The sequence below is a fragment of the Chiloscyllium plagiosum genome, unplaced genomic scaffold (genome assembly GCF_037043375.1).
Source record: "Chiloscyllium plagiosum isolate Xiang-an unplaced genomic scaffold, Cpla_swu_hap1 HiC_scaffold_13, whole genome shotgun sequence".
NCBI lineage: Eukaryota > Metazoa > Chordata > Chondrichthyes > Orectolobiformes > Hemiscylliidae > Chiloscyllium > Chiloscyllium plagiosum.
The window spans coordinates 77,163,025-77,189,474 of NW_028270151.1; the positions used below are offsets into that span (position 1 = coordinate 77,163,025).

At 40.6% G+C, this 26,450-nt stretch overlaps 1 protein-coding gene across 4 annotated transcripts; it reads left to right on the top strand.

Moving 5' to 3' along the window:
- The first annotated feature begins 848 nt into the window (after positions 1-848).
- LOC122555773 (coagulation factor IX) lies at positions 849-25,019 on the top strand. 4 transcript variants are annotated; one of them, XM_043701895.2, is made up of 9 exons: positions 849-886; positions 7,033-7,128; positions 9,853-10,013; positions 10,386-10,410; positions 13,356-13,469; positions 15,009-15,143; positions 17,785-17,966; positions 19,783-19,900; positions 23,937-25,019. In XM_043701895.2, exons 2-9 carry the CDS (start codon positions 7,059-7,061, stop codon positions 24,500-24,502), a joined length of 1,371 nt encoding a protein of 456 aa, XP_043557830.2. In that variant the 5' UTR covers positions 849-886; positions 7,033-7,058; the 3' UTR covers positions 24,503-25,019. The 4 variants fall into 4 exon arrangements, with proteins under 4 accessions (XP_043557830.2, XP_043557832.2, XP_043557831.2 ...); XM_043701897.2 differs by having other exon boundaries at positions 869-886; positions 7,030-7,128; XM_043701896.2 differs by lacking the exon at positions 849-886 and adding an exon at positions 5,710-5,783 and having other exon boundaries at positions 7,030-7,128.
- The last annotated feature ends 1,431 nt before the right edge of the window (positions 25,020-26,450 follow it).

Genomic DNA, 26,450 nt, shown 5'->3' on the forward strand with positions numbered 1-26,450 from the left:
ATCACCTCCAACACCTAAAATACCTCAAAAAAGGAACAGCTGTTACAGCCAGAAATTTTTCCTGTCCTTCATCGTGGATTACCCAGAATCCCTTTTTTTTGGAGTTACAAATATTCTTCGGGAGTTACTGTAGCCATGGAAGGAGCAGTGCTGAGAATCCATGGCCAGCAAAATGCAAAAGGAGTTCTGTGTAATATAGTGGATAGTTACAGAAATAAAAGGAAAACTCTTTCTCAGGCCTGAAGTGCATCTAAAGAACAACCAATTCTCATTTGTTCTTCAACTTGGTGCGGAGCTGGAAGGGTGCATGTTGGCCCTCCACCCAGCTATAGATAACCAGCATTCCCACTGTCATCCTCCAGGCTAGTGTTAACCTTAACTAATTTCGCTGCTTTTCTTGCCTTCATTACAATTTATAAGCATTTAAATTTGACGTGCAAGGGAAGACTGGCTGTATGACCGTGACTATAGATATTCCTGTCCCATAGATAGATTGTCAGCAACAGACTGAATGGATGGGGTGGAATCAAAGGGTGGGGAGATGGGAGAAGGACCACAGCTGAGACTTATCCTGATCCTGAACTGTGATTAGGAAGAGGAACCTGAGCTGACTTTTCTTTCCCCAAACTTGGGTAGGGAGGCAAGTTGTAGCACCTTAATCCCTGGGTCCTATCAGCTAATTCAAACCAGAGACCAGGAATTAAACCTGGGGCATATTGAGGAGCCAGTTATAGTTTCAATGAGGTTTTTTCAACTGTTGTAGTCATTTGGAGAAAAGTACAGGAATCCCAAAATATTGATCTACAAAGTCAATATTTGAAGTAAGTTAGTTATCAACCTGTGTTTTGTTTGAATGAATTGGAATTTAGCAGACAGAGAGGACAAGGTAAGTACAAAGCTTTCTTAATGATTGAATAAAAGATTAAACTAGACCAATTTTTCAAACGATCCTAATTGGAAAACGATTTCAGTGTTTCATTAAATACAGTGGTTTTGATTATTTAAAATGCAAATATTTAAGCAAATAAAAATCTCTTTGAGCAGAGCGGAGGTGTACTCTTCTGACTGCCCTTTCTATTATGGAGGGCTTTTTTCAATAATTATCTCTTGCAGCATAAATTAGGAAGCTCACCCAGTTCCTGCTGTAAAGAGGGAATCTCAACATTAAAGAAGCAGTCACAAAATATTTGAATCCACACTTCACCCATTTTGAAAGTTTTAACAATTTTTATTGTGACTATGTTGACAATGTGATTGAGATATCAGTTTTAGTGTGATTCGAGGCAGTTCTATTTATCCTGCCATTCTGACAGTATGTATGTTAATCCCTTTCACTTGCATTCCTGGATTGTCAACTCCATTGAATCACTTTTCCCACTATTCAAACATTTAAAACAAAAGTGCCAAAAATAATTTGAAACTGGGGTGGCACTGTGGCTCAATGTTTATCACTGCTGCCTCACAACACCAGGAACTTGGGTTCAAATCCAACCTTGGCTGATTGTCTGTGTGAAGTTTGCACATTCTCCCCATGTCTATGTAGGTTTCCTTTGGGTGCTCCAATTTCTTCCCACAGTCCAAAAATGTTCAGGTTAAGTGAATTAGCCATGCTAAATTGTCTATAGTGTCCAAACTAGGTGGAATAGCCATAAGAAATGGAGAGTTACAGGGCTTGGGTCTGGATGGGATGCTCTTCGGAGGGATGGTGTGGACTCGATGGGCTGAGTGGCCCTGTTTCCACACTGTAGGGACTCTATGGGGCAATCAGAAGTTTTCATTCTGCTACAAGTGGCACGTGGGTAACTATGTGAACTTGCAAGTGGCAATATTGTGAACCCATTTTAAGTTGGATTCTAAGGTTCTCTTAAAATGCTTCACATATTTGATTTAAGGTTAAGTATGACTTGATGAGAAATGCTGACACTTTCAATCAGAAATCTTAATTGATGTCTGGGGAAGTGATATGTAGAGAATTATAAAAAGTGCAGAACAGGAAGAACTTGCATTTATATTGCATCTTCCACATCTTTATATCTGAGATGTTCATGTATTGCCTCTTATTAGAAGGTAGTAGATTCAAGCCAACAACTTTTGTTGTCACGGTTGACAGAAGTGCTGTGTTTCAGAGCAGACCTTAAACTCAAGCTGTGACTACCCTCCCAGGTGGTTGCCCAAGAATCCATGACAGTATTTCAAAGATGAATTGGGGAGTTCTTGCCAATAACCTGACCTTAAAGCTAAATGTGTCATAGTGTTACCATACCATAGGGCTGCTCTAATGTTAGAGAGTGATAACTGGTGGTGGTTTAACCTGAGGGCCAAGCAAGGGATGAGGTGGAGGAGAGTTCTTCATGGTAACCTCAGCCGGTGGGGGAGTTGAACCCACACTGTTGGCATTATTCAGCATTGCAAGCTAACTGACCAGCCAACAGTTAACAGACCCACATCATATTCTTAACAACAGCCTAATTCTGTGTTGTGTCTTGCATCTTGTCCCCCATGGCATCTTCCCACGTAATTGCAGAAGGTGTAATATTTTCCCCTTTACTTCCTCCCCCCTCACTGTCCAAGGGCCCACTCACACCTTCCAGATGAAGCAGTGTTTTACTTGTACTCCTTTCAAGCTAGTCCACTGTCTTCAGTGCTCACAGTGCGGTCTCCATTCCTCTGGCAAGATCCCCAAACACCGACTGGATGACCACTTTGTAAGAACACCTCCCTTCTGTGCGAAGGGATGATGCCGACCTTCCAGCTGCTGGTCATTTCTATTAACTATCTTGCTCTCATGTTAACATTTCTGTCCTGGGCTAGCTGCAATGTTACAACAAAGCATTACACAAGCTCAAGAAACAACACCTCATTATCTACTTAAGCACTCACAGCCTCGATGTCTCAATAACTTTGAGGCACGATTGCATTGTACCTGTTCTTCATTTTTCTCACATTCTCTTCCTACTTCCCCACCCACCATTCCAGTCTTGTCTTGTCTATATCTTGTTTACTTTACTTTTCATAGAGAAGACCAATTTGCTCCCTTTCACACCTTAATTTACCCATTTTACATCTCTTTTTCTCTCTCACCACTATTAATAACCCCTTTGTCTTTTACACTGGGCCTCCACACTTTCTCCTCCTCTGCCTCAGTCAAAAATATCAAAAAAACAATAGCCTGTAGAACATTTTAGTTCTGACAAAGTTATAAAAGCCTCAAAATGTTAACTCTCTTTCTCTCTCCACAGATGTTGCCAGAGCTGCTGAGTTTCTCCCATTTCCTCTGTGCTTGTTGTAAATTTCCAGCATCCACAATATGTTGTTTTTACTTGACACAATAAGTTAGGTGTGGTTTTCAGCTGAAGCAAGTCTTCCCTATTTGTGTACTCTGCTCCTTCACAATAAATGTCAACATTCCTTCCTAATCACTTGCTGTACCTGCATATTATCTTTTGTGTATGTTACGTGTGATTTATGTACAACACTCAGATCCTACTCTACCTCCACATTCTGCAGTATCTCTCCATCTAACTTTAACTTACCCTGTATTTTCTCACGGATCTGTTATGGAAGTTATGTTATATTTTGACACAAAGATAGGAGGAGGGACAGGTAGTGTTGAATAAGCGGGAGGCTGCAGAAAGATTTGGACAGGCAAAGGAGTAACAGATGGATTACAGTGCGGTAATGTATGAAGTCATGTGTTTGAGAGGAAGAATAGAGGTGTAGACTATTTCCTACATGGTGTAAGGCTTCAGAAATCTGAAGCACAAAGGGACTTATGAATCCTCGTTCAGGATTATCTTCACGTTAACGTGCAGGTTCAATTGGCAGTTACAAAGACAAATGCAATTCTAGCATTTTTTTTCAAGGGGGCTAGAATACAAGAGCAGAGATGTACTACTGAGAGTCTGATCAGACTGCATTTGGATTACTGTGAGCAATTTTGGGCCTCATATCAAAGGAAGGATGTCCTGTTGTTGAAGGTGGACCAGAGGAGGTTTGCTAGAATGATCCCAGGGATGAAGTGCTTGTCATATGAAGAGAGGTTGAGGACTCTGGGTCTGTACTCAGTGGAGTTTAGAAGGATGAGGGGAGAATCTAATTGGAACTTACAGAATACTGAGAAGCCTAGATAGTGTGGAATTCGAAAAGACACTTCCATTAGGAGGAGAGACAAGGACATGGGGGCATAGCCTTAAAGTGAAGGAATGAGCCCTTAGAACTGAGAAGAGGTTGATAAATCATTGCCGCATGTATTTAAGACAGAGATATATAGATTCTTAATCTGTAAGAGGATCAAGCGATAAGGTAAGAGAAGAGATTGAAAAACATATCAGCAAGGTCAGAGCAGACTCGAAGGGCTAAATGGCCTAATTCTGCTCCTGTTTCTTATGGTCAATGTAAAAAGGGTTGTTTTCTTTATTTGTTCACAGGATGTGGGTGTCACTGACTAGGCCAAAATTTACTGTAGGCTAGAACAAGTAAGGAAGATAGATTTTAGTGAACCAGATGGGTCTTTATGACAATGATTAGGCTAGCTCTCTATTGCAGATTTTCATCAAATTCAAATCTCACCATTTGCTAAGGTGGAGATTTGAACCCAGTGCCCTGCACGTTAACTTGGAAGTCTGGATTGCTAGTACAATGCCAATTATAACAATGCCACCATCCTGTGCTGATTCATTGTGGGAACCCACACTGTTGGCATTATTCAGCATTGCAGACTAACTGTCCAGCCAACAGCACCTATTGGATGTTGGGACTGATCAAGCTGCCTTGGGATTTTCATACCTTGCATCCAGACCCCGCACCAGTCCTTTGCTCCTTGGAGCTGTGTAATTCATTGGACACACAGCAACCAATTGTAGATTTTCAAGACCACCTCGTTCCGAGCTGGGTTTAGGGACTATTTTTTTTCCCCTATGTTGCATCTTTGCCCACTTTTTTAAAAATGTGACTTGGTATTTTGAAATTAGAATATTATCTATACTGTGAAAAATGGTTTTCCTGAAATAGGCAAGAACACTCAGTGGACACATGGGCATGTCTTCAGAGTTTCTCATGCCTGCACGATAGAAGATGAAGAGATGTTATAAAAATAGCGCAGAAACAGGTACACCACTTTGTGCCTCTCTCCAGTTGAGACCAGCAGGCAGCCAATCCCAAGTATGTGATGGACCACCTTCTATTCATAGATAAGGTTTGGACATTGCTAGTAAGACCTTTTCTAAATGCCCTTGAATTCCTTTATTATATCATGAACTTGAGAGCTGGTTCATTTTACCAGCTTGCAAGTAATCTGTGTCACTGCGCAGTTCCTTATTCCACATAATTGAAGCAATTCATGTTAAATTGACTGCTTCCTGAGGCTTGACCCACTGCACTTTCTAATCATAGGGGCTAGAACAAGCAGCACTGCAAGTGGGCAGTGGAGAAGTCTTTAATGGCTTTACCTACCATTTATCGAAGATTTACTGGGAAGCTGAAAGGTGTATCATTCACGAAAACCAATTGTTTTATCCCAGTGTTAGAAAAAAGGAGAATCTATCAATAATAAAGCATCTGTTGTGTATGATGCTGATAGCAGGGTTAAGGAAGGGGACTGCCTTTCAATGCATGTCTTGCAGGTATGTGTTTGTGTCTTTCAAGCACATTACTAAAGAATTGCAAGACTCATTCATCTTAGAGGCGATCACTAACATTTCTTCATCTATCAGGTTGGATTCATTGTGACAATTCCCTACAGAGTTGTGCTCAGTCATCTATATCAGGCAGTCATTGACATGATGGTAAGTGTGATAGCTGATGATCTGCAATTATGTGCAACTGTGGTACTCATGTTAGCTCTTGTAGTTCAATCCAAGTGAATGTAGCAATGAATTATTCAATGAACTTTTAATTAAGCTTCTGGTATCTATGTATATACGCTACAATCACAGGAACTTGTGTGCCTAGGCTCATTCAGATGTACTATAGCATACTTCCCTCAGTGTGTCAGGCTGCAAGAGGACAGACCTCAGTAAGATAGAAACTGAGAGCTTTACACACTGTGTCAGGCTGCAAGAGGATTGCGCTCAGTAAGATAGAGACTGAGAGCTTGATAGTATTAAATCAATTGCTACACAACACCAGGTTGTAGTCCAACAGGTTTATTATAGTCCAACCTGTTGGACTATAACCTGGTGTTGTATGATTTCTAACCTTGGACGCCCCAGTCCAACACCGGCATCTCCAAATCATGATATAATAAGTCCTTTAAAGCTGTATTATACATCTGCTATGCAACATAATGCAAGTCACTGTAATTTTTGAGTCTTCAATAGATGCTACATCTCTGGCATGTGACTTTGCATAAATCGTGGCAGACACTATACCCTATGGATTTTAAACAGAGAAGTTTGAAACATTCTATTTTAAGAAAAGTCCAATCACTTCATTTCTGGAATATTGCAGAGCAGAGCAGATTTCTGGGATGGCAGATTGTCAAATGAGGAGAGATTGGGTTGACTGGGCTTGTATTCACTGGAGTTTAAAAGAGTGAGAGGAGATCTCAATAACATCTATAAAAATGTGACCGAGCTGGACAGGGATCTTTCCCCTCTCCAGAAATGTCCTGAACAATGTCTCAGCTATGTAGTAGACCATTCAAACGGAGATGAGGAGAAATGTCTTCACTCAGTGGGCAGTGAACTTGTGGAATTCTCTTGCACTGAAGGAAGTGGACCAAAGTCAAGGAATATATTATATAAAGAAATTTCTAGAAGCTACAAGTGTCAAAGGTTATGGGGAGACCATGAGAGTAAGGCGTTTGAGATAAAAGATGAACTATGGTCTTGTTTCATGGGAAAGCAGGCTTGATGGGGCTGAGTGGCCTACTCCTGCTCCCATTTTTTTTAATGTTTCTATATTAAACAGATGATTTTCAAATGCTAAACTCTGGGGGCTATGGAAAGCAGAGTCTGAGAAATAGAATGGCTCAAGATATTTCACTGAATGGCAAGCTTTGGTCTCTGAACAAGTCTTTTCTTATCCTAGTAGACTAAGTTTGCAATCAGTTCCTGAAGATGTGGGGATATCGTTGGTGTTGGATGTTGCTGATACTGGTAAGCTGCACAGGAGATGTAAAGAGCTCAGGTAAGTGTTGATTTTACAGTGACCCTGCTTTGAGTTAACAGTCTATTAATGGAATGTGTTCAGAAACAGAAGTAACAGTATGTGAAGAATATGCTTTTGTCAGGGAACTAGATAATATCTCAATATTATCACAACATTGACTTGATGGTTTCTTTTTGCCTTTCAAACATTAGTTATGTTCCTCTGCCTGGTGAGGTTTCTTGGCTGGATATTTGGGGAACAGACATTAGACTGTCTCATGGTAAAGGACAAAGTGGGCTTCAAAGCTTGTCCCAAAACAGGTTCCCCTCAAACACCCACCACCACAAATATCAATTCAATTTTTCCTTAAAGTTTCCATATTATTTGCCTCCTTGAAAATCAGATTTCACCACTGCAGGTCTACTTTCAAGGGTTACAGTTGGGACTCTTTTTCATGCTTTAATTGGATGTGGGTAACATCTGAAATTTTTTTGTTCACTCATGAGATGTGTGTATCACTGAACTAGGCTAGAATTTATTGTGCAATCCTAGTTGCCCTTGAGAAGGTGGTGATGAGATGCTATCTTGAACCACTGCAGTCCATGTGCTGTAGGAAGGCAATTTCAGGATTTTGACTAAGTGACTGTAAGGGAAAGTGATTTAGTTCAAAATTAGGATGGTCTGACCTGGTGGGGAACTTGAAAGTGATGATAAGGTGCAGTTTGGTTGAAATAATCTTGTAGATAGCACACATTGCTTCAACTGTTCGTTGTTTATGGAAAATGTGAATATTTGAAAGTTTTTCATAGGTTGCCAATTAAATGGGTTGCCTCATCCTGGATTGTGTCAAACTTGTTGAGTGTTGTTGAAGCTGCACTCATTCAGGCAGAAGTATTTCATTACACTCTTAACTTGTAGCTTGTAGACGTTGGACAGGCTTTGGGAAGTTAAGAGGTGAGTTACTTGCTGCAGTATTCTTGGCCCCTAACCTGCTCTGGTAGCCACTGTATTTATTTAGCTACCCCAATTCAATTTCTGGTCAATGGTAACCCTCAGATATTGATAGTGGAGGATTCAACTATGGTAATGACACTGAATGTTGAGGAATGGTGGTTGGATTCTCTTTTATTCGAGATGATCAAAGGCACTAGTGTTTTACAAAAGTTACATGCCACTCATCAGCTCAAGTCTGAATGTTATCTAAGTCATGCTGCATTTGGACACTTACGGCTTATGGTATCCTAGGGGGTGCAATGGTCACTCTTACTACTATCATCATAGATTAACTGTTACAGGAAAATTGGAGAGATCAAGATCCAGTACTGTACCCTCCAGTTTGTTTTCTCACTACGTGCTGCAGGCCCAATCTAGGACTTGACCAGCTCTGTTTGCAGTGGTGGTGCTGAGCCACTCTTGGAGATGGACATTGAAGTTCCTCATCCAGGCAACATTCTATACCAATCCTACCCTCAGTGTATGCCCTTAATAGAACTCAATGGGAGAAGCACTGATTCAACAGCTGGGGGTGTAGGTTGTTGGTGTACTGTGATAATCATCGGAGGCTTTCTTGTCCATGTTTGGAGTGATGCAACTTGACTCTTTTAAGATTTAAGATTTAAGAGTCAAGAATTGACAATGTTTTCATGGTCAATACTACACTCACTTTTAATTCCAGAGTTATTAATTGAGTTCAAGCATTATCATCTACCATGGTAGCATTCAATCCCATGTGCCCAGAACATTAGTCTGGGTCTCTAAGATATTTGTCCAGTGATAATACCACAACCCCAACAACAACACCTACTTTATTCAATCCATTTCCATCCAGATCTTCCCTTGGCAAGGTGGTGGTGAGCCAGGTTATTGAATCACTGCAGAGCAGGGACTGCAAAGGGGAAAGCCTCATGTATTCATACAAAAAGTGATGGTGAAAAGAAAGTTTCTCGTCTTCACCTTCACTTTCCGGTGTGCGTCACCCAGGGATATGCTAGCACACAGCTGCCTCCCGAACCCAGTGGTGGGGATGTGCACCATCAAGATGGACAGAGGCAGCAAATTGAGAACGGGTTTAAAAATGAAAAGGCTTTTCCTTTTGTCTCTTAATACTTTAGGCCTGGAGATTGACAAACTTCTGACATCCAACCCTGATTCTTAATGGACATCACTCTAGAGCTTTGACTGTGCTGCATTAACAGCCCAAACTACTAAAATAAGGTGCATTACACCCTGAAACAAATATGCGTGTTATTGTACCTGTCCAAAGAACATGATCTCCTCCTGCCTCCATCTCCTCACCTTGAGAAAATGTCCACAGAACCCCTGCTTTTAACATTGACTGAACCTCATTCCAATTGGAGCACAATAACTGGGTAAGGTCAGGAAGCCATACCCTTCACAGATGGGTCCAAGTCTGGAGGTAATCGGGTAGGTGAATCACTGAACGTTTCAGGAAGAATGAGGAAACCTGAGAAGAAACTTTGTGAAGCCATATACTCCCAAAATTTCTTGCCTCATATCATTGTTAATGAGTCGATAACAACTGCAACGTCTGCTCTATTGTCTTTGATTTGTTTTTACCCCAGGTTCAGAATCTGAGGCCACTTCAGGCTCTACAATGTGGGGACACGGTGAATCATAAAGTAAAATTGAATAGTTAATTAAATTAATTGTTAAATTGTTAATTATAATTAAAACAGTCTGAGTTAGCAATTGTAATCTCTTCCCTAATCCCACAGTCCGACTACTGTCTTCCCACTTTCACAGCGTTTTACCAGAGGGATAAAGCAAACAGAGTGCTGAGAGTTCAGAAGCGTGCAAACTGGTTCTGGGAAGAGATTAAGCCAGGTTCTCTGGAGCGAGAATGCTATGAGGAATCCTGCTCATTTGAGGAAGCAGCAGAAATTTATAAATCTCCAGAGAGAACGGTAAGACGTTTTTCACCTAATTACAGTAAGTCAATGTGTGGATGTGTGTAAATGCCTACATTTTTTTTGCAATTGTTCCCATCTAAGCCTGTCTGAACATGTATGGGCTAGTTTGTGTTTGAATACATGGCCATGTGAGTATTTATCTATGATATATATTATATAGATCATATGTTTGGAAGTATATACATATCAGTACTTGCATGTATTTGTCAGCTGTGGGTCAGTTGGTAATATATTGTCTCTGAGTCAGAAGGTTGGAGTTTTAAGTCCATCTAGTTCATAGGTCTGTCAGACATTGACATTACCACAGGTTAATGATTTCCATGAGTAGATTGAAGGAATTTCAGTAAACTTATTTTCTTTTAACAGGTAGAGTTCTGGATTTCATACAAGAGTAAGTGCTACTTTTGTCACTTGTACTGCAATATAATTTTATCACATTCTGAAATAATTCATTTACAAAATATCCCTCAACATATGAGCTCTCTGACCAATAAACAGTCCACCAAAGAGGGCTGCAGCCAACCAGTGTACAGTTGTCAATCAAACCCACTATCTTGGACAAACACAGCTATGTATCAATGCGGAGTGACTAAGCAATAATTCACAATGTTTGAAAATGAATATGTTGGCCCCAAGTTAATGAAACAATTAATACGTAAACAACTCACTTTGTTTCCAGGGTTCTGAAGAGGAATCACATTTGAACTGAAAATATTAGCTTGGTTTCTCTCCTCAACAATGCTACCAAATATGCTAAGTTTCTCCTACACTTTTTTAATTACAGTTTTCTAACATATACAGTATTTTGGTGGCACGGTGGCTGAGTGGTTAGCACAGCTGCCTCACAGCACCAGGGACCTGGGTTTGATTCCAGCCTCAGGGACAGTCTGTGTGGGTTTTCTCCAGCTGCTCCGGTTTCCTCCCACAATCCAAAATTTGCAGGTCAGGGGAATTGGCCAAGATAATATTGCCCATAGTGTTCAGGGATGTGTAGGCTAGGTGTAGTCAGTGGAAATGTAGGGTAGTAGGGTAGGGGAATAGGTCTGGGTGAGTTGCTCTTTGGAGGGTCAGTGTGGACTTGTTGGGCTGAATGGCCTGTTTCCACACTGTAGGGATTCTGTGGTTTCTATGATTTATTTTAGTCACTTTGTTCACCCCAGACACTGTCACTTGTTAAGAAACTTCTGTAACCAATATGTCATACTGAATTTATAGATTTGCAATGGAAAGGTACACTGATGACCTTGAATCCATGAAGCACCTCATTTATCACTCCACGGTGACTCCAACTTCCATGTTAACACTCCATACGCAGCAACCTTGCCATTCTTTAGACTGAGGAGTGAGAAACATGCAAAGTTTCATGCAAGACAGCCCACCTGACAAATGGCAGGCTTTGAACTATCACAGAGAGAGAGTGGTACTTGCTAAACTAGTTTTGGACAATGATCATTGCTGGGGCCTCAGTAAATCCCTTATACACTCGCAGACAGATACAAGCATTGTTATACATTACTGAGGAGTGTTCCCTCCCCACAGACCATGTTGTGGAATAAATCACCTTGAATTTAGCAAATACGGAGGCTAATGCATTGATCAGATTCCCTACAGTATGGAAACAGGCCCTTTGGTCCACACTGACTCTCCGAAGACAATAGACAATAGACAATAGGTGCAGGAGTAGGCCAATATGCCCTTCAAGCCTGCACCATCATTCAATATGATCATGGCTGATCATCCTTAATCAGTATCCTGTTCCTGCCTTACCTCCATAACCCTTGATTCCACTATCCTTGAGAGCTCTATCCAACTCTTTCTTAAATGAATCCAGAGACTGAGCCTCCACTGCCCTCTGGGGCAGAGCATTCCACACAGCCACCACTCTCTGGGTGAAGAAGTTTCTCCTCATCTCTGTCCTAAATGGTCTACCCCGTAGTTTTAAGCTGTGTCCTCTGGTTCGGCAATCACCCATCAGCGGAAACATGTTTCCTGCCTCCAGAGTGTCCAATCCTTTCATAATCTTATATGTCTTAATCAGATCCCCTCTCAGTCTTCTAAACTCAAGGGTATACAAGCTCAGTCACTCCAGTCTTTCAGCATAAGGTAGTCCCGCCATTCCAGGAATTGACCTCGTGAACCTACGCTGCACTCCCTCAATAGCCAGAATGTCTTTCCTCAAATTTGGAGACCAGAACGCACACAGTACTCCAGGTGTGGTCTCACCAGGGCCCTGTACAGCTGCAGAAGAACCTCTTTGCTTCTATACTCAATCCCTCTTGTTATGAAGGCCAGCATACTATTAGCCTTCTTCACTACCTGCTGTACCTGGATGCTTACCCTCATTGACTGGTGTACAAGAACACCCAGATCTTTTTGTACTGCCCCTTTACCTAAATTGATTCCATTTAGGTAGTAATCTGCCTTCCTGTTCTTGCCACCAAAGTGGATAACCATACATTTATCCAAATTAAACTGCATCTGCCATGTATCTGACCACTCACCTAACCTGTCCAGGTCACCCTGTAATCTCCTAACATCCTCCTCACATTTCACCCTGCCACCCAGTTTAGTATCATTAGCAAATTTGCTAATGTTATTGCTAATACCATCCTCTATATATTTAACACATATTGTAAAAAGCTGCGGTCCCAGCACTGATCCCTGCGGTACCCCACTGGTCGCTGCCTGCCATTCCGAAATAGAGCCGTTTATCACTACTCTTTGTTTCCTATCAGCCAACCAACTTTCAATCCAAGTTAGTAAATTGCCCCCAATACCATGTGCCCTAATTTTGCTCACTAACCTCCTATGTGGGACTTTATCAGAAGCTTTCCGAAAATCCAGGTACACTACATCTACTGGATCTCCCTCGTCCATCTTCAGAGTTACATCCTCAGAAAATTCCAGAAGATTAGTCAAGCATGATTTCCCCTTCATAAATCCATGCTGACTCTGACCTGTCCTGTTACTACTATCCAGATGTGTCGTAATTTCATCCTTTATAATAGACTTCAGCATCTTTCCCACCACTGAGGTCAGACTAACTGGTCTATAATTTCCTGCTTTCTCTCTCCCACCTTTCTTAAAAAGTGGTATAACATTAACCACCTCCAATCCGCAGGAACTGATCCCGAATCTATCGAACTCTGGAATATAATCACCAACACATCCACGATTTCTCAAGCCACCCAGACCCATTCCCCTACTGTATATTTACCCCTAACTATTAAGTTCAGCCCAAGCCCAAGTCCATTATCCAGAGCCCTCAGAGGCTTACATGCTGTACTTGGATCTGTATGTATTTCATTGACTGTTTTCTCTGTGCCTTTCTCTCAGATATGAGCCCTTGCAAATCAACGCCGTGCCAAAATGATGGTTCGTGTCACATCTCAGGCCACAGTTATGTCTGCCTCTGCCCTCATTTGTGGATAGGACAGAATTGTGAAAGAGGTTTGTGATTCTTTTGATAATGTTCAGCAACTTTCCTTCCCAACAACTGAGCCATTGGTCTGTGTGTTCATATGATGCAATATACAAGTGCATATCTGTCTGAAGATGAATGCATGCATTTTTGAGTCCATGCATGTGTATGTTTGGTTATTTGGGCTGTTACGCATTGCTGACTTTGTTAAATTGAACACTGCCTTGATCCTATTACCCTATGTAGAGACTGAGTAGTACATAAATGTTCACACTGTTTACATTCTTGGCTCAACCACCAGAACCTTTAATGGTTACACGAACAAACCACCTTTGCCAAAGTGATCTGCAGTCACATAAGCTTCTCAGGCTATTCATACTCCCACCAGAAGTTCCTCACTGTTTGTGTTCTATGGCTTACTGACTTGCTAATGTTGACCCAAATCATCAGATGCCCAGGACCATAAAATCTGGACTTAACTTTGTGTTGAGACCCCTGTAAAAGTCCCAGTATTCACACAGGCACTGTAATTGCCCAGGAAATGGGTGGTCTGATTTTCACCGTCTTGTACCCTGTCTCCAACACTAAGCTTGATGTCAGAGGCCTGGGTTAGATTTGCAAGTTATTTGAATACTTATCCTAAATAATGTTACACTGTTAAGTAGAAATTAGCTAGAGAAACTGAACTGAGCACCACAACTGACTCACCCGTCCAATCATCCCCTGATCTGACTGACTAATCTTTTCTGACCCATACTAAGCCAACCAAGCCCTCTAACTTGACCTGACTGCACTGCACTTTGACCCTTGCCCTGACCCATTCTAAACACTCATTCATCTACCATCTGACCATGACAACTCCAGACAGCACAACAGCCCTCCTGGCCAGACCAGATCTCACCAACCTGACTTTCCTACCCACTCAACTAATCACCTGACTTGACTGTCTGTTCAACTATCCACTCAGTCATTAAAACTTGAGGCTGTTAACAAAAAAGTATTTAGCCTTCTCTAATTGTTGTGCCAGCTTCAAAGACGATGGACATATAATGCTTGGTCTTCTTCCCAGTATAACCCAGTTAGTTTATATTTCCTCTCCACATTCTTCCTACAGAAATAAATTGTTTTTGCCATGCATGTGCCCATTACATTCTCCTCATTGTTTGGTACCTTTCTCAGTTTTGTATCACCTACAACATCAAGGTTATTTTCTGCCTAGCTACGTATAAATAATTAATATATATATCAAAAACGTTGGGCAGATCCCTGCTGTACCCAAATGGTTACCTCCCTTCCTCCAGTCTGAGAAAGAACCATTCACTGTTACTCTCTGCTTTCCATCCCAAATGCCAGAAAGTGGGATTAGGCGAGATGACTCAATTCTCAGCCAGAGCAGACACAATGGACATTGTCGTCTCGCTGTGTGCTGTAAACTTTCTCTAATTTTAAATCAATCTTGAATTCATGCTGCCCACTGCTCCTTTAATCACATGAGCTCGATGAGTCAGTGTTTAATGCTGATAATGAGGAATCAGCTTTTTCTTGTGTTTGTGTGTTCTTTAATTCAGAGAATCTGGATTGTGCATATAAGAATGGCTACTGTCAGCAGTACTGCAGCATTGACAAGGCAACTGGCAGGCCAAAATGCAGCTGTGCCGAAGGTTATCAATTGAATGAAGATGGGCGGACCTGTGATAATGCTGGTATTGACTCCACCTATTACTAACTCAGAAACCACTAAATATTGATAAGGACATAATAGAGTCATAGAGACGTACAGCACTGAAACAGATCCTTCGGTCCAACTCATTCATACCAACCAGATATCCTAGCCTAATCTAGTCCCATTTGGTCCATAGTCCTCTAAACCCTTCCTATTTATATACCCATCAAGATGCCTTTTGAATGTTGTAATTGTATCAGCCTCCACCACTTCCTCTGGCAGTTCATTCCATACACACACACCCTCTGTGTGAAAAAGTTGCCCCTTAGATCCCCTCTCAACCTAAACCTATGCCCTCTATTTCTGGACACCTCCCTCCCCCCACCCCCAAAGAAAAGACCTTGTGTAGTTACCCTATCCATGTCCCTCATGATTTTATAAACCTCTATAAGGTCACCTCTCAGCCTCTGACACTCCAGGGAAAACAGCCCCAGCTTGTTCAACCTCTCCCTATAGCTCAAATCCTCCAACCCTGGCAACATCCTTGTGAATCTTTTCTGAACCCTTTCAAGTTTCACAACACCCTTCCAATGGGAAGGAGACCAGAATTGCACACAATATTCTAAAAGTGGCCTAACCAATGTCCTGTACAGCTGCAACGTGACCTCCCAACTCCTATACTCAATGCTCTGATCAATAAAAGAAAGCATATCAAATGCCTTCTTCATTATGCTAACTACCTGCAACTCCACTTTCAAGGAACTATGAACTCGCACTCCAAGGTCTCTTTGTTCAGCAACACTCCCCAGGACCTTACCACTAAGTGTACAAGTCTTGCTCTGATTTCCCTTTCCAAAACGCAGCACCTCATATTTACCTATATTAAACTCCATCTGCCACTGCTTAGCCCATTGGCCCATCTGATCAAGATCCCGTTGTACTCTGAGGTCATCTGCACACTTACTTGCTATACCTCCTATGTTCATGTAGGCTTCATATCTACTGAGGGTTTTCCACACCTAATTATCAAGGACAAACTTTATGTTTTAAGAAATCAAACTTGTGATTTGAACTTTGGTTAGCTATTCCCACATCCCAACAGACAATTTGGTTGCTTAAGAGTAACTTCCCTTTCCTGCAGATGTGTAGCATATGCAGCTGCCCAGGTTTCCTGGAATTAATTACAAATTATAACAATTTGAGGAATAGGTGCGGAGAGAAAGGACCCTGTGCAGAAATAATTGGAGACTGTCAAATCGCCACCTTCAAAGCAGAATTGGAACTATTGACCATGACCACTGTTATAATCTTGCTGTGGCCAGGAACTTTACAAAGGTAACTAAAAAAGATCAGATAGTGTGGGACATTGAATCATTTCAGCTCTTGGGACCCTAGAAATAGACTTCTGGAAGACAACTTGTAGAGGGTAAGAAGTTAAACAAATCTGATAGAAAATTCTGGATATACACAGATCAATTGGAATTTATATTTCTCTTTTAATTTTATAGGCTAAATAAGTACTTGGAGTTTCGTAAGATTGCATTTAGGGCAGTAGGTTAAGTGAATTGGGTAGCATCCATAATGGGCCAGATTGGGTTTGATGTGATGGATTGAACAGGTTTTGTATCTGACATAGACAATTGAAAAGTTTGGTGTGATGCAATGAACAGTCTACATTTGATTTCTGTTGTTATTTATTAATACATACTTAAATATGTGCCAATGAAAACAAATTTTCTGTTTTTCGACTTAGAACTTAATCGTAAATTTTATCATGAGACATTTTCTACATGGTTAAAGGTAGTTATCATTAACACAGTTGGTGTGCTGTTGGAGATTATTTGTATGTTTGTTTAGGAGATACCTCAGGCAATTATCTAAAAACTGGTGTTAATTTGATTGTTAGACAACAAGCCATTTACAATCTCAAGGCCAAAATTTGTGGCAAATATGTCGTCAGAAATTTGAGTCAGTTTGAGATAGATCTTGTCAGCAATCTCTAGCCATGTAAAGGCAATGTGCACAGTCCAGTTGACATTTTAGGCCATTTTTAATTAAACTCTTGAAACAGCAGAATTGTTATTCCTGGTAGCTCAGACACCATGATCTTGAGTTGTGACGCCAGCTTTAATCACCTGAAAATAACTATATATAGAGTCATAGAGATGTACAGCACAGAATCAGACCTTTCGGTCCAACTCGTCCATGCCGACCAGATATCCTAACCCAATCTAGTCCCACCTGCCAGCACCAGGCCCATATCCCTCCAAACCCTTCCTATTCATATACTCATCCAAGTGCCTTTTAAATATTGCAATTATACCAGCCTCCACCACTTCCTCTGGCTGCTCATTCCATACACGTGCCACCTTCTGTGTGAAAAAGTTGCCCCATAGGTCTCTTTTATATCTTTCCCCTATCACCATAAACCTATGCCCTCTAGATCTGGACTCCCCCACCCCAGGGAAAAGACTTTGTCTATTTATCCTATCCATGCCCCTTATAATTTTATAAACCTCTATAAGGTCATCCCTCAGCCTCTGACACTCCAGGGAAAACAGCCCCAGCCTATGAACCACAAGTATCCATTTCTGCTCAGACTAAGACTTTACCAACTAATTTCTTATTGCATCACTATTATTCAGTTGAATTTATTTGTTGTTTTCCATATTCAAATGCAGTCATATATCCGTGTGGGAGGATATCTCTGCATAATACACCAACTCGCTCACTGGACGAGAAACTTTCTCTCAATGAAACTGACACAGATTCTGACTATTTAGCTAAGTTAAATTACACTGAAGACGTTTGGACACGAATTGTTGGTGGAGACCTTTGCAGACGAGGTCACTGTCCTTGGCAGGTGAGAGAAGTTCTAAAATGGTACCAACCCATTTTCTTCAGCTGTCCCAAGAGTCACATTTGTATATCCATTAGAAACACATTATATAGGTAGAGTTGGGATGTGTAATGTCTGGTTATATTTGTGAAAATACAGTCTTTATTGAATCTAAAATGCTCATTTGTTTGTGAACAAGTATTGCCCCAAGTGCTAACATCAAGGATAAAGGTTGGAACTAGTGAGGCAGGTCTGGCAGAGTTTCTTTTCCTTTTTTCATTCATGGGACGTGGGCATCTCTGGCTGGCCAGCATTTATTGCCCATCCCCAGTTGCCTTTGAACTGAGTGGCTTGCTGGGCAATTTTGAGGGCAATTGAGAGTCAGTGCCGTGGACCTGGTGTCACATCTAGGCCAGACCAGGTGAGGATGGCAGATTTCTATTTCTGAAGGAGATAACTGAACCAGTGGGTTTTTCCAACAATCAACAATGGTTTTATGGTCATCAGTCGATTCTTATTGAATTCAAACTCTACCATCTGCCATGGCAGGATTCAAACCCAGTTTCCCAGATGATTACTTGAGTTACTGGATTAATAGTCTGGCCACTATGCCATCACCTCCTCAGTTGCTGAATGAGACTGGAAGATGAGTGTGGTCCTCCTACCTCATTTTCTTCTTCTTTTTCATAACTTCTATAGGCCACTCTCCAAATAGGTAAGTCTTCACTGCATGCAATCCCTTTATGATCAGAAATTCTGACAGGGGCAAGCCTTAACCTCAGATCTGGGATTGACTGGCAAACTTTTGGCCTCTATTGTGGATTCTAGTGAACAAGAGTAGACACAGCAGCTCTCTGTGTTCATTGCATTCATTCAATGTCTAACCAGATTGGAGTGGGGAAGCTGATTCTCTGCATTTATATTCAATAACATCTCTGTGAGAAGTCAGGGCCTGTGCTTCCCAATGAGCAGCCACTGCAATAATACTTTTAACATTACACAACCAAAGTAAAAACGGCTGTAAAATGCTTTTGAGTAGCCTCAACGAGCAAAAGATATAATCAGAAATTCACCAAATATCCTCAGACAGCACCTTCCAAACCCATGACTACTTCCATCCAGAGGGACAAGGGCAGCAGTTACGTGGGAACACTACCATCTTCAAGTTTCCGTCCAAGCCACTCACCCTCCTAACTTGGAAACATGTCACCGATCCTGCACTGTTGCTGGATCAAAATCCTGGAATTCCTTCCATATCTGCATTAGGTCAGCCCACAGCATGTGGACTGCAGCAGTTCAAGAAGGCAACTCATCACTATCTTCTCAAGGGCAACAAGGAATGGGCAATAAAATGTTGGCCAGCCAGTGATTCCACATTCCACAAATGAATAAAGAAATAAATTATTTCCCTCACATGATACCAGGTTACTAAAAGTGACATATAGAGTCATCAGTAGCTGTCCCAGCACAGAAACAGGCTCACTACATCTCAATGATGATTATTTTTCTGCATAAGATGTTATCCCTTGCCTATGTTCACTTCAATATTCCTCCATTTTAAGAACAATTGCTGACTTGTGTTTTACCCATAAGAGCAATCCATTCTATATTTTTAACTAAACACTATGGAATTTTTTTTCCTAATCCCTCATTTAATTCATTTTCAATCTTAAATTTAAGGTCTCTGGTTAACACATTGTTGAGCAACAGATTCAATCAATCTGGAATCTACTGTATCACAATTAATCTTAACTGCACTGTAAAAGGCCCTAACCAGAATTAATTTTATTGTACACTTAGTGCTGAGCTACATTGCTTGTTATCTTTTTCTTATTTGTAGGTATTGATAAATAATGAATATGATTATGGCTTCTGCGGTGGAACTTTGATTAATAGTCGTTGGGTTGTGACTGCAGCTCACTGTTTTGACACAGTATTGCCATATTCAGTTACAGCAGGTAAGAGACAGATGTATTATAAGACCATAAGATGAAGGAGCAGAAATGAGCCATTCAGTCCACTGACTGCTTCAACATTTAAAGAGATCATGGTTGATCTGATAATCCTAAACTTCACTTCCTTGCCTCTTCTCTATCACCTTTGCTTCCCTTACTGATTAAAAATCTTTCTCAGTCTTGACTATATTTAACCCAGTTTTAAGTTAAAAATCACACAACACCAGGTTATAGTCCAACAGGTTTAATTGGAAGCACACTAGCTTTCGGAGCGACGCTCCTTCATCAGGTGATAGTGGAGGGCTCAATCCTAACACACAGAATTTATAGCAAAAATTTACAGTGTGATGTAACTGAAATTATACATTGAAAACTTGATTGTCTGTTAAGCCTTTCATCTGTTAGAATACAGTGATAGTTTCACTTCTTTCAAATGAAGCTAGAGTGCTTCCAATTAAACCTGTTGGACTATAACCTGGTGTTGTGTGATTTTTAACTTTGTACACCCCAATCCAGCACCGACATCTCCAAATCATAACCCAGTTTTGACTGCCCTGTGTGGTAAAGAATTCCAGATTCACTACCTTCCAAGAGAAGATATTCCTTCCCATTTCGGTCTTAAATGTGTGACCCCTTACTGTTATTATGCTCACTGTTGCTAGACTGTCCCAGGAGGGGAAACAACCTCTCTGTACCTACTCTGTCAAGTACCCCAAGTTTCAATAAGGTGGTTTCTCATTCTCCAAAGCTCCAATAAGTACAGACTGAACCAACATAATCACTCCTCACAAGATAGTCCATCCAAACCTGGTATCAGCCTGGTGAGCCTTCTCTGGAATGCCACCAATTCACCTATCTTCCTTCAATAAGTGGTGCAAAACCATTCAGTCCTCCAGCTGTACTCTAACTAGTGTCTTGTCTAGTTTTAACAAAACCTCTCTACTTATACACTCCATTCTCCTTAAAATAATGATAAACATTCCATTTCCTTCCATGTTAACCACTGCACTTGTGTGCTGACATTCTGTGACTACCAAATTGATATGCTTAGTAGCTTACTACAATTTTTCAGCAGTTAAATAATATTCAGCTCCTCTGTTCTTCCTGACAAACTGCATAACCTCACCTTGTTCCACACTGCATTCCATCTGCCAAGTTTCCACCCCCCCAACTCGCTTAATCTATCTATATCCCTCTACAGACTTAAATTGTATCATCCACAAACTTGCCAATAACACACTTACTTTCCTCATCTGTCATTAATATTTAGCAACTAACTGTGGCCGCAGCACTGATCCTGTTATACTCCAAGAGTTAGAAGTTACCATCCTGAAAATGCTTCCCTGGTGCCAACTCTGTCTTTTATTTATTAGCCATTCTCTATCAATACTAATATACTACCTCCCAATGTATGGGGTTTTTTCATATTGCATATTGTGTGAAGCCTTATCGGACGCCTTCTGAAAATCCAAATGTATTATATACCACTGCTTTCCATCATCTATTCCCCTTGTCATCAGCTCAAAGAATTCTAGCAAATTTGTCAGGCATAACTTCCCTTTAATGAAGCTATGCTGACTCTGCTTGATTATATTATATATTTCTAAATGTTCTGCTATTACACCCTTTATAATACTGTTACATAATCCCAATAGCAGAAGTTAAGCTCACTGTTGTATACTTACCTATTTCTTGTCTCCTTCCCTTTTCTTAAAAAAGTGTTCCATTAGTACTTTTCCTATCCACTGGGACATTTCCAGAATCTAAGGATTCCTGAAGGATTACTATCAATGCATCCACTATCTCTGTAGCTACTCTCCTTAATATCTAGGGACGCATTTCATCAGATCCAGGGGACGTCTCTTTAGCCCTTTTCTTTTAAAATGTGAGTTAATCTTCAATACCAACATTTAAAGGATTGCTCTTCAACACATCCATACCACTTCCATTATGCTTTTCACTCTTTTTCACATCTATCAGTCTTTTTGTGCCCCTTTAACAAAGAAAATTTATAGCCCAGGAATAGGCCCTTTGGCCCTCCAAGCCTGATCCGATACAAATCCTGTCTCCCAATTCCTAAGCATCTGTATCCATCTGCTCCCCACCTGCTCATGCATCTGTCCAGACGTACCTTAAATAAATCTACCATGCCTCTGCTGGCAACACGTTCCAGGCACCTACCACCTTTAGTTCATTCATTTTTCATCACTCCTAGCAATTATATCTATCTTCCTTCAGCTCAACTTGTTTCCTTCTCTTTTGTCACTTACTGCTATTTGTTTTTTAGTTCTTTCAGCTCATGACTTTTCTTTCTCTGCTTCTGGAGTTTTCAATCTTTCACTTCTGGCTTATCCTTTATGAGTTCTCTCTACACCTCATTCCATTCCACTTTACCTCGTCCCTTGTCTCCTTCACACATCTCTCCTGCATTTCTGACTTTTGTTCCTTCTCTTCTATATCTCATTAATTCAATCATATCTCTGTTCCTTTTTTTTCTGTTATCCAAATTCACTTCTCTGTTTGTTTCTTTTTCACTCAGTTATTGCTCTTTTTATGAAACCTACCTCTTTTTATGATTAGGAGATGCCAGTGTTGGACTGGGGTGTACAAAGTTAAAAATCACACAACACCAGGTTATAGTCCAACAGGTTTAATTGGAAGCACTAACTTTCAGAGCACTGCTCCTTCATCAGGTGGTTGTGGAGGACACAACTGTAAGACACAGAATTTATAGCAAACGTTTACAGTGTGATGTTACTGAAATTATTCATTGAAAAATACCTTGATTGTTTGTTAAGTCTCTCATTTGTTAGAATGACCGTGTTAGTTTCACTTCTTTCATATGTAAATCACTTTTATTTAAAGTTACATTCTCAGGTTAACTTTAACAAGTAGTTACATTCGCACATTAACTTTAACAATTGATGTCAGCCCAGATAATATGTTGAAGGTGTTAGCCCCCTGTGCGGTTGTTTAAAGGTGAGCAGTGGAGGTGTGGGGAAGGTCTTGGCAAGGAGCACATCCTCATTGATAATGTGTTGCAGGCTGCGAAGAACATGGCATAGTCTTTTGGCTCCTAGCTGAAAACAACCACCAAACCTCAAACAAATCATTGTTCATAGCAAACTGCCCAGCGTTCAGGACAACTCCATACAACCCTGTCACGGTAGGCACCGCAAGATGTGTCAGAGTGTGGACATTGTACTTTGCTCAAAAACTGCATGAACCTATGTGAGAATCTGATAACTCATTTTTTAGATTAGAATCAGTCTAAACTTTATGGCACAGTCAACAGCACACAGGGGGCTAACACCTTCAACATATTATCTGGGCTGACATCAATTGTTAAAGTTAACGTGCGAATGTAACTTTTTAAAAAGTGATTTAAATATGAAAGAAGTGAAACTAACATGGTCATTCTAACAAATGAGAGACTTAACAAACAATCAAGGTATTTTTCAATGTATAATTACAGTAACATCACACTGTAAACTTTTGTTATAAATTCTGTGTCTTACAATTGTGTACTCCACAACCACCTGATGAAGGAGCGTCGCTCCGAAAGCTAGTGTTTCCAATTAAACCTGTTGGACTATAACCTGGTGTTGTGTGATGTTTAACTTTGTACCTTTTTTAAAAAGGTTTAAACGCATTTCACTTTCACCTAACGCAACACAGAACAATTGAAGAAACTTCTGTGATCGTACAGTTCAGCTGCTAACTCACAGCTTCAACTTATTTACTAAGAAAGAAATGTAACAGTAACATTTAAAAAAAGGTTGATTTTACTTAGATGATTTAAAAAACTATTGTTGATAATATAGAACATTAAAGGACACCATTGAGCCTATGCCAATTCTTTGAACAAGCTTCACTGGTAATCCCACTACCCTGCTGTATTTTCAAGTTCTTAATTTCCTTTTTCAAAATGAGAATTGAATGCACATCTACCACCTATGTGAGGTAGCATTTTCTGGATCATAATTGTATAAATTAAACGATGTTAAGCAGCTTCTGAAACTGTTTTTTTCTCCCCCAGGTGAATTTGACAAATTTAAAATAGAGATCTGGGAACAGAAGGTTTTAGTGAAGAAATTTCTAATTCATCCTCAGTATGACCCAATAGAGTACAACAATGACATTGCACTTTTGTACTTGAGTCAGCCTGTGAACTTTAGTTTTTCCATTGCTCCAATTTGCTTACCCAACCACAACCTGGGTCAGTTCCTACTGCAGAATGGGCAAGTGGGGACAGTGAGTGGCTGGGGCTTGACCAGTGAAAGAAGCCGGTCATCTCAATTCTTGAGGCGAGTTCAACTTCCATACATTGACCAGAAGGTTTGCATAAAATCAACCAATCTCACAGTCACGGATAATATGTTCTGTGCTGGGTACAAAGCTAGCAATATGGATGCCTGTCGAGGCGATAGTGGGGGACCTTATGCTGTTTTATATCGACAAACTTGGTATTTGATGGGCATAATTAGCTGGGGTGAGGGCTGTGCTAAAGTAGGAAAATATGGCATGTATACAAGGGTACCTGGTTACTTGACATGGATAAATGAAACTATATCACATCACAGGCACTTAGATGTTGATTTCTGAACAATCACCAATTATCGTGAATAATGGCAAAAGTACTGGGTGATAGGAAAATCATCTCAGTAGGTCACAAAAGTATGATTTTAACTTTAGTTGGAAGTTTAGTGCAGGTTAGAGGAGGTGCTATAGTCAGTATTATTCGAACTTAGAAATTTCTGTTTTGGCATTCACTACTGGTCATGCTTAATTCACTCACTGGGTCGTTTCTGTTGAAAAAATCCTGTGTGTTTTAACATTGAAACAAATCCCATTCATGTAAATGGAAAGAACTGAAGCTTATGGCAATAAACAAAGTTACCAACCATGCCTTTGAACAACTCCCCTTACATTGCAATCTGAATTGAATTGATGGGCAGCTTTCACTGGCTCTGCAGTATAAAGCCTAGTAATGTCATGGAATATCATTTTGTGTTGCCACATATAACATGGCAGTACAGTGTGCTTTAACTTAGAGCTTCAGTTTATAATCTAACACTTACATGCATTTTGGATTGAGAACAAATAAACTGATCTGCAAATACTGATGGTTAAATTTCCTTTATTTTGTTATCTCGACTGTAATTATCTATTAGTGTCTATCATCTTCATTTCACAGGGAAAATCAGAGAAACAGAGAGAAGTTAGGTAAGTTTCTCTTAAGACCAGGTCTGTTGTTGTTAACAAAGAAAATTTACAGCCCAGGAATAGGACCTTCGGCCCTCCAAGCCTGAGCTGATCCAAATGTACTGTGTAAACCTGTCAGTCAATTCCTAAGCATCTCTTTCCCTCTGCTCCCCACCTACTCATGCATCTGTCCAGACGCATCTTAAATTAATCTACCGTGCCCACCTCTACCACCTCTGCTGGTAACGCGTTCCAAACGCCTACCACCCTCTGTGTGAAGTACTTGCCGTGTGTATCCCCCTTAAACTTTCCACCTCTCACCTTGAAAGCGTGACCTCTCGTTATTGAATCCTTCACCTGGGAAAAAGCTTGTCTCTATCCACCCTGTCTATACTCTTCATGATTTTGTAAACCTCAATCAGGTCCCCCCTCAATCGCCTTTTTTCTAATGAAAATATACCCAACGTACTCAACCTCTCTTCATAACTAGCACTTTCCATACCAGGCAACATCCTTGTAAACCTTCTCTGCACCCTCTCCAAAGTGTCCACATCCTTTTGGTAACGTGGCAACCGGAACTGTACACAGTATTCTAAATACGGCCGAACCAATGTCTTGTACAATTTTAACATGACTTGCCAGCTCTTATACTCAATACCCCGTCCAATGAAGGCAAGCATACCATATGCCTTCTTGACCACTCTATCCACCTGTGCAGCAACCTTCAGGATACAATGGACCTGCACTTCCTGATCTCTCTGCTGATCAATTTTTCCCAAGGCTCATCCATTCATTGTATAATTCACCATAGTCTCACCAGATCACTGGGGCTGCTCTCTCATTAGAGAGAGAGAAGTGACTGATAGTGATTTAACCTGAGGGCCACTAGGCCTCAGATTCTAACCTTGTCTTCTGTAGTTTAGGGAGGCTCAGCTGATGGAATGGATGTGTTCCAAGAGCATCCTCTGTGAGAGTTTGAATCGCCTGTACTAAGTGATTAAGGAAACTAACAAAAAAGAGGATTCACAACATGCACATTTCCAATACTTTGTGCAAATTCAATCTAATTTATGGAAGGATGTAAATGAGTGAGTGAGGATAAGTATTCTTGAGGGTGTAACTCATTATAAATTGTAAACCAGGTTTACAGAATGTGCAATACAAACATAAGAATTCAGAGCTGAAGCAGGCCATTTAGCACCTTACAGCCTGCTCTGCTATTCAATAAGATTGTGGCTGAACTCATAGTCTTTTGAATTCCGCATTCCCATCTACCCTAAAAATCTTCAATTCCTTTACCTGACAAGACTTGATCTAATGCTAACTTAAAAAAGGGCAGCACAGTGGC